The sequence below is a fragment of the Leptonychotes weddellii genome, chromosome 16 (genome assembly GCF_054177405.1).
Source record: "Leptonychotes weddellii isolate Sample4059 chromosome 16, ASM5417740v2, whole genome shotgun sequence".
Taxonomy (NCBI): Eukaryota; Metazoa; Chordata; class Mammalia; order Carnivora; family Phocidae; genus Leptonychotes; species Leptonychotes weddellii.
In genome coordinates this window covers 17,682,192-17,699,949 of record NC_138384.1, presented here as the reverse complement: position 1 = coordinate 17,699,949, position 17,758 = coordinate 17,682,192, and the positions used below count along the sequence as shown (strand labels likewise).

General features: G+C 43.2%; 3 protein-coding genes across 3 annotated transcripts in view; 2 read left to right on the top strand and 1 right to left on the bottom strand.

Moving 5' to 3' along the window:
- Positions 1-4,984, top strand: part of CKLF (chemokine like factor) — a 13,869-nt gene extending 8,885 nt beyond the window's left edge. The window contains exons 3-4 of the mRNA XM_006749761.3: positions 1,634-1,729; positions 4,802-4,984. Of these exons, the coding sequence (XP_006749824.2) occupies positions 1,634-1,729; positions 4,802-4,918 (213 nt within the window). The 3' untranslated portion in view covers positions 4,919-4,984. The remainder of the gene's footprint in view (positions 1-1,633; positions 1,730-4,801) is intronic.
- The window catches only part of TK2 (thymidine kinase 2), an 83,947-nt gene that overhangs the window by 36,257 nt on the left and 29,932 nt on the right, over positions 1-17,758 (bottom strand). The window lies entirely within an intron of this gene.
- CMTM1 (CKLF like MARVEL transmembrane domain containing 1) lies at positions 5,487-17,400 on the top strand. The gene is made up of 4 exons (XM_081807880.1): positions 5,487-5,759; positions 8,560-8,718; positions 15,172-15,270; positions 17,026-17,400. Exons 1-4 carry the CDS (start codon positions 5,487-5,489, stop codon positions 17,398-17,400), a joined length of 906 nt encoding a protein of 301 aa, XP_081664006.1.

The following is a 17,758-nucleotide window of genomic DNA, read 5'->3' as shown; positions in this document are numbered from 1 at the left end:
AGAATGAGAGAGAGAGCACATGAGAGGGGGGAGGGTCAGAGGGAGAAGCAGACTCCCCGCCGAGCAGGGAGCCCGATGCGGAACTCGATCCCGGGACTCCAGGATCATGACCTGAGCCGAAGGCAGTTGCCTAACCAACTGAGCCACCCAGGCGCCCAAAAAACGATGTTTTAAATGACCATTAAGGGTCACTGATATTTCAGGACAGGTGCATCCTTTTCTCTCCTGTAGTCGTCTGCACTTCCTAGAACACCACTTTTACCTAAAGCCATTCATACACACTTACCTGAATTAATCACAGGAGGCAGGACTGTCCGAAGCAGAGGTGTGGCTTGCCTTGAAGCAGAGCAAAATATCCAACACAGAGGAACATTAACCTAGGACAGTCTGAATATTTCTCGCAAATGAGAGCTTTTTTTCTTTCTACATGAATCTAATCTTGCCTGTCCCCATTGAACCTCTTCCTATTTTTTATTTTTTTATTTTTGAGAGACTGAGAGTGTATGAATGGTGGGGGGGAGGAGGGAGAAGGCAGAGGGAGAGAATCTGAAGCTGACTCTGAGCTGAGCACAGAGCCACCAACTTGGGGCTCAATCTCAGGACTCTGAGATCATGACCTGAGCTGAAATCAAGAGTTGAACGCACAACCGACTGAGCCACTTATGTGCCCCTATTTTCTTTTTAATAACCACATTTTTAAGTTAACCAGGAGTCTGAAGTCTGATATTTCTGTTAACAATACCTTCCGGCCTACAGATATTTGTAAACAGATATAAACCATTCCAGAATTAAGATGATTTACCTTTCTCACACTATACATCCATTCATAATATAAGTTGCACCCCCTAAAGCCATTGTTCAGGAGGCAAATGTTTTGTTCCTAGAAATTATTAAATGAGGGGCGCCTGGGTGGCTCAGTTGGTTAAGCGACTGCCTTCGGCTCAGGTCATGATCCTGGAGTCCTGGGATCGAGTCCCGCATCGGGCTCCCTGCTCAGCAAGGAGTCTGCTTCTCCCTCTGACCCTCCTCCCTCTCATGCTCTCTGTCTCTCATTCTCTCTGTCTCAAATAAATAAATAAAATCTTTAAAAAAAAACAAAAAAAGAAATTATTAAATGAATGAGCTACATCATCTGAAATAATAGTATAATCAGTCAGCCATTGCATGCAGATGTAGGAAAGTTTTTTCCTGAAAATTACCATTGTCTGCCAAGTGTGTGCAGCTTTTTTATTAATTGCATTTTAGTAACATTATAAAGTTGTTTGATTTACAGTGTAAACTACTCCACATTTTCTCTTAGCATTCTGACTTTCCAGTGTACCATTCTATCATAAACCTTCCACACAATACATCATCCATTCCCCCAACCAGATGCGTTCTCCCTCCAACTATATTTAAATTAAAAAAAAATGTCTAAGTAATTAAACGATTAGTATATCATAGGTTAAGAGACACACTAGGCATCACTGTAGACCAAATACAATATAGGTGTCATTTTACTGTGGCAGTTGGATTTCAAAAAAAAACAAAAACTAAATTTGTTTAATAAGATGGAACTTTCAAAATCTCTAAGCAGCTGATTCGTTTTCTGGCAGTCTTCATGTAAAGCTGACCTTTCTATTCTGTGTTTTAGGATATTATCAACTCAATGGTAGCAGCAGTATTCATGATAATCGTATCTGTGTTGGCACTGTTACCAGAAACCACAACATTTATAGTCCTTGGAGGGGTAAGTGGAGGTCTTTCTGATTTCTTGCTTTAGGTTTCATTAGTATTCACATTTACCTGAAAAACAGATTATAAGAACAGAAATCTACACTGTATTCATCCCTGGGTTTCCTAGGCCAGTGTATGGTCCCTAGTGGCTTAATATTCTTTTGTGTGAGTACATGTCCTGATTAATCTGAAGGAATATGATTTCACCCTAAAACAGAAGTTAACCAAATAATAGTTCCTCTATGTTCCGCATCAACATGTAGAGCTAGACTAGACTGAGAAAAACTACTGGAATCTGTTAAACTTAGCTCTGAGATACCTGATGTCAAGTAAAAGACCATGGATGAGTTTCATAGCTCTCCCTTTTAAAGAAAAGGATACATGGCACTTGTTAAAGTGAGACAGATTGCTCTGAACTCAGTTATTCTTTGTCCAGAGCTTTCTTCAGATAGAATATAATACAAGATGTCTCGTGATAAGGTTGTAGGAAACCTTATAAGTAAAAGATTTGTTTTGAACATTGCTTGAAGAGAAGCAAGCCAGTTCAATCAGAATTTATCCTGGAAGGCAAGCCAAAATAAATAAGAGTCAAATAATTGAATTTTAGTTCCATCTGATTCTCTTCTGAGATTTCTTATAGGAGGTTCAAAATCATTTGGCTTTTCTAGATTCTTTTTTTTTTTTAAAGATTTTATTTATTTATTTGAGAGAGACAATGAGATAGAGAGAGCATGAGAGGGGGGAGGGTCAGAGGGAGAAGCAGACTCCCTGCTGAGCAGGGAGCCCCATGCGGGACTCGATCCCGGGACTCCAGGATCATGACCTGAGCTGAAGGCAGTCGCTTAACCAACTGAGCCACCCAGGTGCCCTGGCTTTTCTAGATTCTGACCTAGAGATGTGAATCAGAAAGATTTTAAATAAATCTCCCTCCTACTTCCTCGTCTTTCCATAGTATGGGCCACTTAGGAGAACTAACCATTCTCAGACAGTCATGTATGTCACAATCCATGGTTTTTCATCTCCTTACTAAGCCCCAAGCAACTTCATGGGGGATGAGAATTATTCTAGAAATAAGATAGTGCTGTAACAGCAGTTTCCCCCAATTATCTTTAAAGATAATCTTATCCCGGGACTCCTGGGTGGCTCAGTCAGTTAAGCATCCGACTCTTGGTTTCGGCTCAGGTAATGATCTCAGGGTCCTGGGATGAAGCCTTATGTCAGGCTCTGCACTCAGCAGGGAGTCTGCTTGAGGAGTCTCTCGCTCTCCCTCTACCCCTCCCCCTCAAAATAAATAAATATTTTTTTTAAACTTATAAACAAAAAATAATAATCTTATCCCTCTACTATGGGGAAAGAGGGACAAGGCATAGGATTTACAGTTGATCCTTGAACAACATCGACTCCCCACACAGCTGAAACTTTTTAAACTCTGACTTCCCAAAAACTTAACTACTAGTAGCCTACTATTGACAAGAAGCACCAAAAACATAAACAGTTAACACATGTTTTCTATATCATATGTATTATATACTGTATCTTACAATAAAGTAAGCTAGAGAAAAGAAAATGTTATTAAGAAAATCAGAAGGAGGACAAAATACATTTATAGTACTGTACTACTATATTTATCGAAAAAAATCCATGTGTTAAGTGGACCTATGCAGTTCAAACCCATGTTGTTCAAAAGTCAGTGGTGCTTTTATTCACTTACTCATTCATTCACTGATTCATTGTTTACAAAGGTGCACTTTAGCAGATGCTGACAAAGTATAGAGTTGTGCTGTCCCATGCAGTAGTCATTAGTACATGTGGCTACTGAGCACTGGAAATGTGGCTGGTCTGATTGAGATGAGCTATACATGTAAAATACACACTGGATTTCAAAGACTTACCAAAAAATGTATATTATTTCATAATAACTTTATTATATTGATAACAAATTAAAATTATATTTTGGATATACTAGGTTAAACAAAGTATGTTATTAAAATTAATTTCATTTGTTTTTTCTTTTTAATGTGGCTATTAGAAAAAACTATGTGGCTTACATTGGTGACTCACATTCTATTTCTTTTGGACAGCACTGGACTAGAACGTGAGTCTACCCTAACCTCAGATTGCTTAGAGCCTAATACAGGGAAGAGAAATGTAAACAGCTGTATATAAGCTATTGACAGAGTACTACAGGGCACAGAAAAGAGGAAGCAACTACCTCGCTCTGGCAGTGGAAACTCAGCTTGCCAGGAATAAAGGGGAGATGAGGGGGATGGTTCCAGGTAGAGGAACCAGCAACATGCAGAGTACCAGAGTCATGGAAGGATAGGTAGGAAGTACTCAGTGTGGTCAGAACCTAAGAAGCTGAGTTTGAGATTCAGGATGGAAAATGGAGTGGTATCTAGAGCCAAGAGGCCAGACTTCCTGGCCATTGGACGGAAATGACCAAATAGCATGCAAGGAATGATATCCCTCTTTTCCAGCCCAGGCACCAGCTCTCAAATAGCCATCAGAGTACCTAAAGACCAAGTTCTAGTTTATTCCCTTTACCTTATTTTTTTTCCCCTGAGGCCTATTTAGAATCCCACCCTTTAAGTGGATGTAGCCCCAGCCTTTAAGAGTTCACTTTGGATCATCTTACCACTCCAGTTCTCTAAAGTGTTTATCACAGCTACTGTTGCTTTGGTTTAATCTTGAGCTGCTGTTAACTTTGGCCCTCCAGTAGAGTTTGTAGTAAGAAAGGCAGTTGAACATTGCGGTAGAAACGTTGATTGATAACTAAGTATCTTCCGTAGGGCTTTAAATCATACATGGGGGGAGCAAGTCAAGAGATCCAGGCAAGTATTTGAGAGCCCACACCACTTCAATATTATTTCTGCTCACCTAAGTTATCTTTTCCCTTTTTCTAGGCAGGTATTGGGAAAACTTGGGAATGAGAATGAAATGATCTCTGAAGTCTCTTCCCATTTTAGTATTAGGTGGAAGCGGCCCTGGCAGGAGAGGAAGCCAGTGGGTAGACCACTTAAAACCTGTGTGAGTGACCGAACTCCAGACCATGGCCACCACAGTGACAAAGTGTGTTTGTTTCCAGGTGTTTGGACTCCTGACAGCAGTGTGCTGTATTGCCGACGGGGTCCTTATTTACCGGAAGCTTCTATTTAATCCAAGTGGTCCTTATCAGAAACGCGCTATTCATGACAAAATATAAGTTTTGTAATTTTATATTACTTTTTAGTTGATGCTAAGTATTAAATATATTAAATATATTTATTCCTCCCCATACTTCCTGTGGTTGTTCTCATTTTAATCTCAATATGGGAACTGGAAGAAGAGATGTGGGAACTCTGTGCCCAGCGCTCCCATATGGTCATTTCCAAGTCAGCCCTGATCCTGATCTGATTGGGTTTTCCTCATCCTGGGCCTGGGTGGCAGAGAAGAATGCACCTGGCCCGCCCTAAATGGTCTCCAGAGAGTCCCCTTCCTAGTTGGCTGGCAGCATGGAGGGGTGGAGTTGCAGGGATAATGAGTTCTCAGGTAGGCAGTGGCATCTCATCCCAAATGGCGACAAGGGTGCCTGGAGGGCCTGGTTTGTCCGTGGGCAGCGAGAGCTGGGTGCGCGCGAGGGACAGGAGGCCGGCAGCCGTTGGGGCACGCCGCTGGTTCCCAGGGTCCAGCCTGCCGGCAGCGGCAACCTCAAAACGGCAGGGCCAGCCTGAGACAGCCAGGTCCCGGGGCCCACCACGGATGCCAAAACCACCAGGACCCCCACAGGGAGCATGGAACAGCAGCAGCGTCCCGCACGCCCAGGGGCTGCCGCAGCTCCGGGGACACCCTCACGCTCAGGGCCGTCCGCGCAACCCAGGAACGTAGCACCCAGTGCGCCGCAAGGTGCAACCTCAAGGACACCCACCCAGGCGCCCAAGAGCGAATCGGAGAAGGCCGCCATCCAAAAGCGTGCTGAAGGACGGGCCCTAGTCCCGCTCCAATTCAGGGACAGCTTCAAGCATTTTTTCTTCTCGCCCACGGGAATGTTGAAGATCTTCAGGCTGGTGAGCAGAGAGAGCTGGTGATGCAGGGTGGGTGCGGCCTCGGGGAGTGAGTCCCAGGGGGCGCCAACTCCCAAAAGCTTCCCGACTTCCCTACTTCCCTTTGCCAGCCAGTTTGTTCTGCCTCATCTTTCCTCCCTTCTCACCTTGCTCCTCCCCACACTCAACCGTTATTACTAAACCAGCACTGTTTTTCCTGTCTTACTTTGTATTTCTCAGGTTTTCCCTCACAAAGGGAATTAGGGAAGCAGTGAAGAGCAGAAATGTATAAATTAGCAAACAAAAATAATTGAATTGACCAAAATTGATAAACCAATGGCTAATATAATAGGGGAAAAAAAGGGTGAAAAGAGAACATATATTTAGACACCAGACAGGGAAAATAATCACAAAGGATGAAGAAACTGAGGATCCCCAAGAGTACTTTACAAAACAAATAAACCTAACTGAAAGAAATAGTTTATTTTCTAGGAAAATATAATTACCAAAACTAACCCCAGAATAGAGAAAAACCTAACCAGACCAATGTAAACACAGAAGAAAATGAGAACTAATCAAATGAGTATCTTTCAAAAATTTATCAGGGTCAGACTTTTTTACACATTAACTCTTTCAAACTTCCATGGGATGTAATTCTGATACTATTGAAACTTTTTCAAAGAATGGAGAAAGAAGCAGCCCTTCTGAATTATTTTTTCAAAGTAGTATACCACTGATATCAAAACCTGACCAAGTCAGAAAAAGAAAATAGAAATCTCACTTGTATCAAAGCAACAAGTATTAATATATTAGCAGAAAATATTCAGTACTTTTTTAAAAATACACCATGATGATGCAGTATTAGGACTCTATTAAAATAACCAACAATAGGGCGCCTGAGTGCCTCAGTTGGTTAAGCGACTGCCTTCGGCTCAGGTCATGATCCTGGAGTCCCTGGATCGAGTTCCGCATTGGGCTCCCTGCTCGGCAGGGAGTCTGCTTCTCCCTCTGACCCTAACCCCTCTCATGTGCTCTCTCTCATTCTCTCTCTCTCAAATAAATAAAATCTTTAAAAAAAATACAATAACCAAAAATATAGGTAAAAGGAGAACAATTTAGGAGACTATATCAAATAAGGAAAAGAATACATTTGACAAAATTCAACATTCATCTCTGATTGCAAAAAAAGAGATCCATAAAATAGAAATACATAGATATTTTATCGACATTATAAAAATAAACCCCAAAGTCTGCATCATATATAATTAAGCATTAGAAGTATTCCCATTAAATGAGGAACAAAGAGGATGCCCTCATCAATACCATTATTCAGTATTTTTCTAGAACTGCTAATCATCACAATTAGGAAAAATAAGTAACAGTTGAAAAGATGAGGCAAAATATATCATTTTTTCAGCTGATATCACTGCCTAAAAAACTCAAAATCAACTGTGAAACAAGTTAGAACACGATAATTTCTACTAACTCTTTAGTAGAAATGAACAAACAAGCATTTAAAATAGAAGAAAATATTTCTCTTTACAACAGCAATCAAAATGGTAAACTAAGATTAAATGAAATAAATTTGAAAGACCTATATCAAGAAAACTCAAAAAACTCAGATATTTCAAAACTACTAAAAATAACTGGAAAGATATACTTTGTTCTTGAATAGTAAAAGTAAATCTTTTATTCTTTCAAAATTAGAAGCTAAATGAAATCCCAATTAAAATACCAACAGGCTGGGACACCTGGGTGGCTCAGTCGGTTAAGCGTCTGCCTTCGGCTCAGGTCATGATCCCAGGGTCCTGGGATCGAGCCCCACATCGGGCCCCCTGCTCGGCAGGAAGCCTGCTCCCCCTGCTTGTGTTCCCTCTCTCGCTGTCTCTCTCTCTGTCAAATAAATAAATAAAATCTTTAAAAAATAAATCAATAAAATAAAATAAAAAGCCAACAGGCTTAGCTTGGGGAACTTGACCAAGATAAACATGGGAGACACATACAATCTGAGGATGAGCACTGAAAGGGGGACTATGTCAGACAATAATATAAAATAAATTGCCTATAATTGCAAAAGTACTAGAGAAGAAATCAGCACCTCAATGGAAGAGGATAGTCTCAAAAGAAACCCAAATACACCTGGGAATTTAGTACATGATGAAGTTTGGATTTCAGATGAGCGGGGAAAATACTGGTGTTTCACAATAAATGATGTTGGGATAATCAGCACTGTTTAGAAAGAAAGAAAACTGGAGCTCTACCTCTTTCTATCAAAATCAGTATATATTTACTACTTGTATATACTTCTTTCCAGTATGAAATAAACATTGTGAACAGTAGTTACTTTTCAGGAGATAGACTAGTGTTGGGTTGAGGGAGAAGAAAGAGACTGGAGTTCTTTTTCTTTTTTTTTTTTAAAGATTTTATTTATTTATTTGACAGAGAGAGACAGACAGAGCACAAGCAGGGGGAGCAGCAGAGGGAGAGGGAGAAGCTCTCTGCTGAGCAGGGAGCCCGATGCGGGGCTCGATCCCAGGACCCTGGGATCATAACCTGAGCCAAAGGCAGACACTTAACTGCTGAGCTACCCAGGTGCCCCAGACTGGAGTTATTTTTCATTCTTCTATACTTAATGTGCACTTTTATTATTTCCATGTATTATTTCATTTCTTCGAAATATGAGAAATTTTACAAATAAAATGTCTGTACAAAACAATACAGGCAAGTGCAATATAATCAGATTTACATTCTAGCAGTTTATGGGTTTGCTTTGTTTTTTCCTAGCCCGTGTGCATTAAAATAAATCCTGTTTCTTTTATTGCAGGGTCTTCTCATAGGAGCATTAGTTTGTTTTGTCATTGCCAGAGCCAATGAGCCGTTTATAGCCATCACAGTTCTGGAAATCTGCATCGTTCTTTTTTTTATTCTAATATATATGCTAACCCTTCAGCACTTGCTGGTTAATTTAGATTGGCCCTTACTTGTAAGTGTTTATTTTCATAATTCAAATATAAGCTTTGCCCTCGGTCCCAGAGTAAAGTCTCTCCTCAAGTGAAAGCAAAAGAGCTATCTCTCTGGACAAGAACATAACTGAACTGTGACAGGGTGTTGCCCTAGTCCTAGGGGAGAAACTAGCCAACACCCAGAAAGATTCCTTGGACACTTCTGTCCATAGCACAACCAACACACACACCTGCTTCCATCTCATTATGGCACTGAACACATGGTACTTTGCAGCTTGTCCTAAAGAAAATTTCAGTTAGTATATTCAGTAGGTAAACACACTTCTCATCCATTGCTTGTAAAACAGCACATGCTTCTACTTTTCAAACAGCAGCTATTCTAACATTATAAACATTTCCTCCCCTGCATAAGCAAGAGTTGGCATGGCAAAGTTGTAGAAAATTGTCACCCACACCCTGAAAGATTGCAGGAGTCAATCTTTTCATGGATATTAAGGGTCCATACTCCCAAAGAGGTGCCACATGGTGGAGTATTCAAGAAAAGACATTGCATTGCCTTATTTAGTAGCTTTTTCCAGAACTTCATATTCTTTACCAACTGAAAAATTCCTGAAGCTAATCCCTCAGGTCTCAGAGAAATCCTATTTATTGTGGAGCCTGAGGTTCTATATCCTTGCAGACTGGAGAACTACTGTTCTGTCCAGATACAGACATGGGCCCACTTCCTGGCCCTGGCACCTTCCTAGCTGTGTGAACTTTAGCCTCAGTTTCCCCATCTAGGAAATTCAGCAAAGGAAAAGGGTGATCATAATAACTACCTCATAGGGTTCCTGCAACACTTAAATGTGTTTAAAGCAAATAGCACAATGCTCAGCACAAAGCAAAAGCAAACATTCACTTACAAAGTGTCCATCAGACCCCATAAAGTAGTTAGATGGCTTTTACCATTTTATCTTGCACTGTGAACAATCCTAACTCAGAGGTCAGGCCTCTCCCACATCCCACTTCCTTACAGTACCTTTTTCTAACCTTAAGGTAGGATTGGTTGCTATTGAGCTAAACTCAAAATACATTCTTGAAGCGTGTGAGGGATTTTCTAAAATAGCTGCTGAGCTCTCTTTATCCCACAGAGTGCAGAGCAACAGGAAGCAGACAAAGCCAAATATGAGCAAGTCTAATTGGACATATGGAAGACCCTCTTAGTTATGGAGAGCTATAAGGATAAAGAGGTTTCTGAGGGGAAACTAAAATCTCTGTCCGTGGAGATTTTCAAGAACGGAAGGTAAATGAACCGTTTTGAGCACACAGTATGTGCCAGATACTTTTTCATATGTGTTGCCTTATTTAATCCTCACAACAACCCAGTGTGGTTATAGTTTAGCAGATGAGAAGACCTGATGAAAGAGATGAAGTTGCTCATGGCCATAGGCAGTCACTTGGAAACTCAGGCCTGGCTCTAACCCAAACTCCTTCCAGACTTTTTGCCCTATTGCCTTACAATGGTTTCTCTGTCTCCATCCTCCCTTCATTGTTATCCTCCTCGGATTCTCTAAATTTTATGTTCTCTGTATCTTCTCCTGTGTCCTCGTGGTTTCCTTAAAATATAGAGCTAGAGATGAACAGATTAGCCTGGAGGGCGGGTACAGGTCCTTAGGGCAGGTGACTGAGGGCACCACAGCACCAAGGTCAGCTGTGGACTAGAGCCCTCTGAGGAAAGGTCCACTGCTATAAAGCTGGAGGGCTGGATGGAGCCTCAAGGCACCATGCTTTGATGTAGGGTCCGGGGAGAATATCTAGGAAGTGTCTCAGACAAAGGCAAGAACTGGGGGCTCCTAAGAATGAACCAGAAAGGTCCTATGAGAGGAACTGTTCTCACAGTGGTCACAGACAGCTCAGGCCAACTTTTGTAGAATTGCAGGCCTTCGGTCAACTCTGATAAAGCCAGGCCCCCTTTAGCTACCTCTATCCTTGGGTCAGAGCATTCTCTTCCCTTTGGATGACTATAGGAGCCCCAAAGCGTGATTCACATGGACGTGCCTGCTGAGCTCCCAGGAGCTCCACAGTTGGAAAACTATGAAGGTTGCTCAGTTATTCTGAGGCACAACTGACTAGCAGCACATATAACCAAGCAGCCACATACTAACCAACACAGTTGGTCAGATGGTGTGTGATCTAATGGATTTGGAAGGTTTTTTAAAAGACCCATCAGGGCGCCTGGGTGGCTCAGTTGGTTAAGCGACTGCCTTCGGCTCAGGTCATGATCCTGGAGTCCCGGGATCGCAGTCCCACATCAGGCTCCCTGCTCGGCGGGGAGTCTGCTTCTCCCTCTGACCCTCCCCCCCTCATGCTCTCTCTCTCATTCTCTCTCTCTCTCAAATAAATAAATAAAATCTTTAAAAAAAAAAAGACCCATCAAAAAAGGATCCAAAACTGTGTTCTCCTATCCTGTCCCTTACCTTTCTAGTCTTCTCTTCCAGATTCCGTAAGGTGAAGGACGTGTACATATGAGATTGTTCAGAAGGGTAGTTCCACTGGGTGGTAACAGGAAGGCCTTGGCAGGGGAGGCATTGTGCTGGATTAGGGAGAGTTTGGGTGCCTAGGAGAGGGCTGCTTGTCACTTCAGAGAGTAGGTGGACTTGGAGATGTGTTGGCATCATGCTGCAGAAGTCCCCTGGGACCCAGTGGAACGGGGGAAAGCCAAAGAACACAGACTGTCCTGTTTTAGGGCTCTGTACAGGCTCGAGGACCCACCCACACACTGGAGGCATCCACCCTCTCTCCTGGCAAGATGGTTTGTGCCCCCAAGGTAGAGCATTAGGGTAAGGAGTACTGATTTTAAATGGTGGTTTCCTTAAAGGCTCCCAGGAGTACAGAGTTCCTTATTCCTCTGTTCCCATTTTTGTCTGGCAAGGGGCTAATGATGAAAACTCCCAGCAGGGAAATAGAAAGTTTGATAAATCAGGGCTTCAGATGCTCAGCAGAGAGCTGAGCCTCACGTACAGACCTGCTGAGATCTATGGACTCTGGGACCATATTTTGGCAAGACCTTCTTCTCTGGGGAGATGATGGAGCCTGGGCTGGGGGATCCATACTCCAGTCTCAAGTGCATCTTCTTGCTTCTGTGAAGACTATGCCAGTGACTCTGATACCCATGGGTCCACCTCTCAGCCAGCCCTTGACTTGGTATCATGGGCCTGCATCACATCTAGTGAGGATATAGCTTTCCTTACCCCACCCATGGTGGGGTCACTGTCTTCATTTCTAGACTTCATTATCAATTTTACACATGAATCTAGTGTCATCTGTCAACATACCCAAGGGAAGTATGAATTGTAATTATCTTCTGAATAGCCCATATTTTTAACACTCCTACATTATAAAAAATATTATCCAATATGGTCAGAGAAACAGTTCTGATCAAGCAGATGTTTTTGCCAATAGAAAGCAATTTTTAAAAAAAAGAACATATTAAACATTTTAAACAAAAACTCTACAGAAGTGATGATTCCCAAACTACCAGCAATATCTTTACATTTATAAAGAGGAACTGTCAGCTTTAGAATGTCCCCCTTCAAATAAGATTAATGAAAAACCACAGTTCTGGTCATCTCTGATCAGGCTGTCACATGCTTGGAGAACTCCAGGCAGAAATGGAATCAGTGGAAGTTGCAGCTAGCTGAATACTATATAATGTTTATTATCTATAAATTCTTGTTACAAATACCACATTTTGTGAAACAAATTGTAAATGTTCAAATTTTTTTCTAATATTCAGTGATTTTTAAAAATAAGCATTCACCATTAAAGCATCTTTTTCTTTCCCAGTTAAAATTCTACACTATTTTATCTCAGCAATTTGGGTGCTTTACGGAAAAATAACAGTCAAGTAACAAATCCATCTCTCAGTTTAGTCAGAGGAGGTTACCTGAGTCAATAGGGTATTTAGTCAAGGGGGAAAGAAAAAGATGATAAGTAAAGATGGCACGTGACAAGGCTCAGCTGCAATTTTACTCCATCAGGAAGAAAATATCTCTCGCTCCCCCCCCCCCGCTCTGCCAAAGATGAGGCCAACAACAATGATGTGTCTAAGGCAAAAGATCGGCCAGGGGAGGGGGGTGGTGTAGCACGGAGAAGGCCTCTGGACACTCAAGTCAGGCTGCACAGGGTCCTAGCCACTTACTGGCTGAGCAACCCCAAGCATGTTCCTTTAGCCATCTGTAAATTGAGGATAAGGATAATTTGTTGTGAGAATCAAATGAGATTAACACCCTGGCACAGTATGTGACACACAGGAAGTGCTCAAGAAGTGTGATCTATGAGAGAATGTTAGATATAAGGCAAACATTAGCTCCAAAGGACAGTTCAGGAGAGCACTTCCTTGTGAGCAAGGACCAGAGTAAATTACAGTAAGGACAGAGTAAAACGAACATCTAGTATTCCAGTGAGGAGATGGAATTATGACAGGGAGTCAACGATTGGCTAGCGAAGCCTCGTCTACAGTTGATTTATTAGTATTATCATTATTCATTGGCTTTCATCTAAATTCTCAACCACCTATGGCCACAGCTAGTTAATTTTTGTTTTAAAAAGTTTACATCCTATTTCTTAGTTGTAAGAGTCCTTGTTCACACTTTTTTACTATCTTGGTTTACATAATCCTAAAGGACTAAGCTTCTTGCAAAACCTGTAAGGCAGACTTTTCATTCAGCCCACAGAACCCAGCTGGATCTTACTTCTAACCCTCACCAGCCCTGCTCCTTGTCCCCCCAGTGTTACCCACCAGGTGTCCAAATAATTAGTGCCCCTCCATGAGGCAAGTCACATTCCGTGATAAGGATAGGACTCCTTGCTCAGCAATCTCAATGGGAAGAACACCTGAAGTTTGCAGAAAGTTTACCAACTGTGTACATTTTGAAGGCGGATATCGCAAGTCCACATTTTGATGCACTCATGACCCACTCGATGCCAGGCACTTATCTGGTATTTTCAGATTCACTATACCATTTAATCCTCAGATCAACCCAATGAATCCCAATCACTATCCCCATATTTTAAATGAACATGTTGATACAGAGGGATGATAAAACATGCCCCAGGTCACAAATCTAGGAATTGGCAGGCCAGAAGAGTTCATCAACAAAATACACTTCCACTGTACATGTGCCATACCATTTTGACCCTCCGTGACCCATTATCCACAGAAAATGCCCAAGATGGATGCTGCACTTCCAACCTAGGGGGATGATGGGAGGCAATAGTAAGAGGAGTTCTGACTCCCCTCCTTGGCAGATACCCAATCTTAGGCAATTTAATAAACCTCTCTAAGCCTCTGCTATGTCCTCTTAAAACAGGGATCATAACAATACTGACTCTGGAGGGTGTTTGTGAGGGTTAAATAAGATAATGACTGGGAAATACTGAGCACATTGAAGAGCTCTATCAGAGCCATTATGATTCTGCACACTGGGTGGCAGGGCTCCTTGCTAGATTTGGGAAGGTGCACCAGACAGGCTGATGCTACCAAGTCAAGACATCAAGACTTAAGGACTTAAAATGTTCCAATTAGATATCCAGGCCATATCATGGTTCTATCACCCTGAGCTTTTGACCCTCCCCACACTAGTGCCATGGACACACTGAGTACCCACTTTTCCATTATTGCTCTATTACCAAAGCCCAGCCTCTGCTTATCCTGAGGAGTGGCCCCCCCTACTCATCCTCGCCCTTTATTTAGCACACAAAGCTGCAGTTAGGGCTAGCAGTTAAAGAACCCAGTACTGGAATCCAGAAGAAAGGACAAAGGCAGCCCACAGATGCTAGGGCAGACTCAATTCCAGCCATTTCTTAGGAAAGAACAAAAGTCAACAGCACAGGCATTCACTCTAGAATACCAGGCCTGCTCCTCAGGTGGGTTCCTGCCTCCCTGGGATATGTGAACCCACAGAATAAATGTGACCCAACTAACTGCCAGAGAATTGGCTCTACCTACAGATTTGGGAATGTAATTAAATTAGTAAAGTGCTAATCTAAAATTTCAATTTTAGATTAAAAAATATATTATGGAATAGAATGCACAATTTACATTAATTTAAAATAATAGGATTTTTAAAAATCATATTTATGGAGGTCCGATTCGGGTAGGACCCCATACCTCTAGGTCTTTTTCATGCTCACTTTCTTATGCCCTTTAAGGAGAATATAATGGGGAAGTTGTCAGTTTGTTTTTTTTTTTAATGGCACTCTTTAATGAAATTAAACCCATTTCTGCTGACAAAGTCCTATCCAGGACCTTAAAATCACATAAACTCATGTCTTGGAAGATGCAAGAATTTTGCTAACGGTTCCTCTTAATATTTAATCAAAGGGAAAGTTTTAAAAAGACATCCATCCTTAGATGGGTAATTGACCAATTTAAATATTTTATGAAATCACATTTTCACATAAAGTTGACAGTTTTCAATTCTGTATTACAGGATCTTGTCAACAGTTTTATTACAGCTGTGTTCCTTTTAATAGTTGCCATCTTGGCGATGCAAGAAATGGAAAGAAGGCACTTATTCTATGTTGGAGGGGTAAGTCGAAAACTTCGTGACCCCCTTTAAGATTAGTATTTCAGGGGAACCTGGGTGGCTCAGTCAGTTAAGGGTCCAACTCTTGGTTTCGGGTCAAGTTGTGATCTCAGGGTCATGGGATCGAGCCCCACATCAGTCTCAGTGCTTGGCGCAGAGTCGGCTTGAGATTCTCTTCCTCTCCCTCTGCCCCTCCCACTTGCTCTCTCTCTCTCAAATAAATAAATAAATCTTTTTTTAAAAAATCAGTATTTCAAAACTCTTTTCAAAGGGAAACTAGCAGACCATCATTAAGATGTAAAGTTGCATAAACTCTAAACTCATGAAAATCTTCATTCTAATACTCATTCGCCAAATAGGTACAAACTCCCCTTTCGAGAAATGTACACACTATTTTTTGAAATGTTGCAACAAGGTGTTCTTGTCCATAAACAGGATTTTGACTCTTCTGGACTAGAGATTTATATTTTAAAAGCACATGGAAAAAAAAGCACATGAATAGGAAAAAAAAAAAGTACATTGTCAAAAGTGAATGGCCCAGTAGGAAGGAAGGAAGAAAAGGAAGGAAGCTCCCAGCATGTGCCACACACATGGCCAGGCATGTTCTGACTTAATTTTTACAATTCTCATTTTTACAGATACGAGAACTGAGGTTAAATACTTTGCCCTGGCTCACAAGCCTGGGACAAGCTCATCATATGAAGAGCACAAGAAATGGCAGATTAAATGCTTTGAAGATGGAGGGTGGGAAGTGGGGAGATGAGACTTTGGTTCAAGAAGTTAAGCAATGGGAACAAAAATTAATCCAAAAAAAAAAAAGTTTGACTTCTTTGAAATCAGTAAATATTTGTCAATCCCATTGGATTGTGCCAGGCCCAGGCTTAGTGTTGGGGATAAAGTCCCTTATCCCTGTAGGAGCCCACAGATTAGCTGGGGCAAGACCTACCTAGGGAAAGTTCATTCAAGCATCCAGGGATTAAGTGATGGTGAAGAGAAACATCCAGAGCCAGCAGGATTTGGGAGGCACCTAGAATCTTGGGTGCTATGCACTGCTGGTCCCCATCTGCTAACTCAGACACCAAGCCTTCTCCTACCTGCCAGGGGCTCCCACCATCTGGACCCCATCAATTCTTACTTGGATGACAGGAGCCCCCACCACACCCCACTGGTGTCCCTGCCTCCTCCAGTCCTTTTCACCTCATGGCTTACTGCAAGTGGGCTTTCTGACTCTGGCACCTGATCTCTCCTTTCAATAAAGTCCCAAATTCTGCACTTCCTAGCCTCAACTCTGCCCCCTCCCTCACCAGCTCCAGAGGTCTCAGCCACACCACACTCCTTGGAGACCCCTGTCCACGATCTGAAGTTTTCTCTCTCCCAGTTGGTCCCGTTGGGAACTCCTTCCTGCCCTTTTCAAACAAAGCCCAGGAGTCCTTTCTACTGAAGGGCCTTCTCAGGACCTCATACCTATCTGGAGCCTCCTATAGCCAATACTCTTCTCTGGTCCTTTCCTGGTGCCTCAGGCATCTGGCAAGGTCATTACTGGCAGCAAAACCCACCATTTCCAAAATCCCTTGCTCTGCGAATCGCAGAATGTGCCACAGCTGTCAGCTAGGCAGACACCAAATAGGCAGTGCTGGGTCAGAAAGGGACAAGCGGCCACCTGCAGCCCCCTATCCCCTGGGATGGGATAGGGAAGACAGGTTGCGGCTGAGCTGCAGAATAACCCGGGCTTTCCTTCCCGTGTCTTGTGTCTGACAGACCCAGTGTCTCACAGCGGCAATCGTGTGTATCCTGGATGGGATTATGGTCACCAAGAAGATAACGGATAAAATGAGAAGAATGCTGGGACTCGAATATGAAAGCAGTTCCTCCCTGCTCCTGGAACCCAAGAGGTCAGGACCCACGCCGGCGCCCGGGAAAGCGGGCACGCCGGGATCCTCCAAACCACCCACCCCGGCAGCCTCGAAACCACCCGTGGCGGCACCTGCGAAAGCACCCACACAGGCCCCCACCTCGGCTGCCAGGCGCACCTCCTCCCGGGGATCCTCGAAGACATCCACGATGCCATCCTCACGGGCATCCTCGCTGCCACCCTCGCAGACAGGAGCGTCTGTGCCTCGTCCCTCCCGCTAATCCCCCCACTGAGCTTGCATGCTGTCACCTATCCCGACCCACATGCGATCATAAAATCAGGGCTGCTAAATCGGGAACATTTCTGCTTCCTCGTGTTGCCTTGCGTAAAAGTCGAGCTACCTTTTTTCGCGGCCGCTGCGCCTGGCGCGGCGCGGGACGACGCTGCCCCAGGGAGCCGTGGCCAGGGCCTTGACCCCGCGGGGGTTCCCGCCCACGCGACCGGCCCACGGCTGGGGGGAGGGGGGCTGGGCGGCCCTGGAGGCAGCCGGCCCGGCACCCACTGGGGTCCTCGCGGTGCGACCGGGTCGGCCCGGAGCCCGGTGAGCCGGCGCGAGGAGACGCGGCGCGCGGGAAAGCG

What these genes read in the sequence shown, in the direction of transcription:
- CMTM1 (XM_081807880.1), top strand. Translation starts at nt 5,487, where the DNA reads ATGGAACAGCAGCAGCGTCCCGCACGCCCAGGGGCTGCCGCAGCTCCG. An exon ending in ATTTAGATTGGCCCTTACTT is followed by an intron (nt 8,719 to 15,171) that starts GTAAGTGTTTAT and finishes TCTGTATTACAG; the next exon opens with GATCTTGTCAACAGTTTTAT. An exon ending in ACTTATTCTATGTTGGAGGG is followed by an intron (nt 15,271 to 17,025) that starts GTAAGTCGAAAA and finishes TGTGTCTGACAG; the next exon opens with ACCCAGTGTCTCACAGCGGC.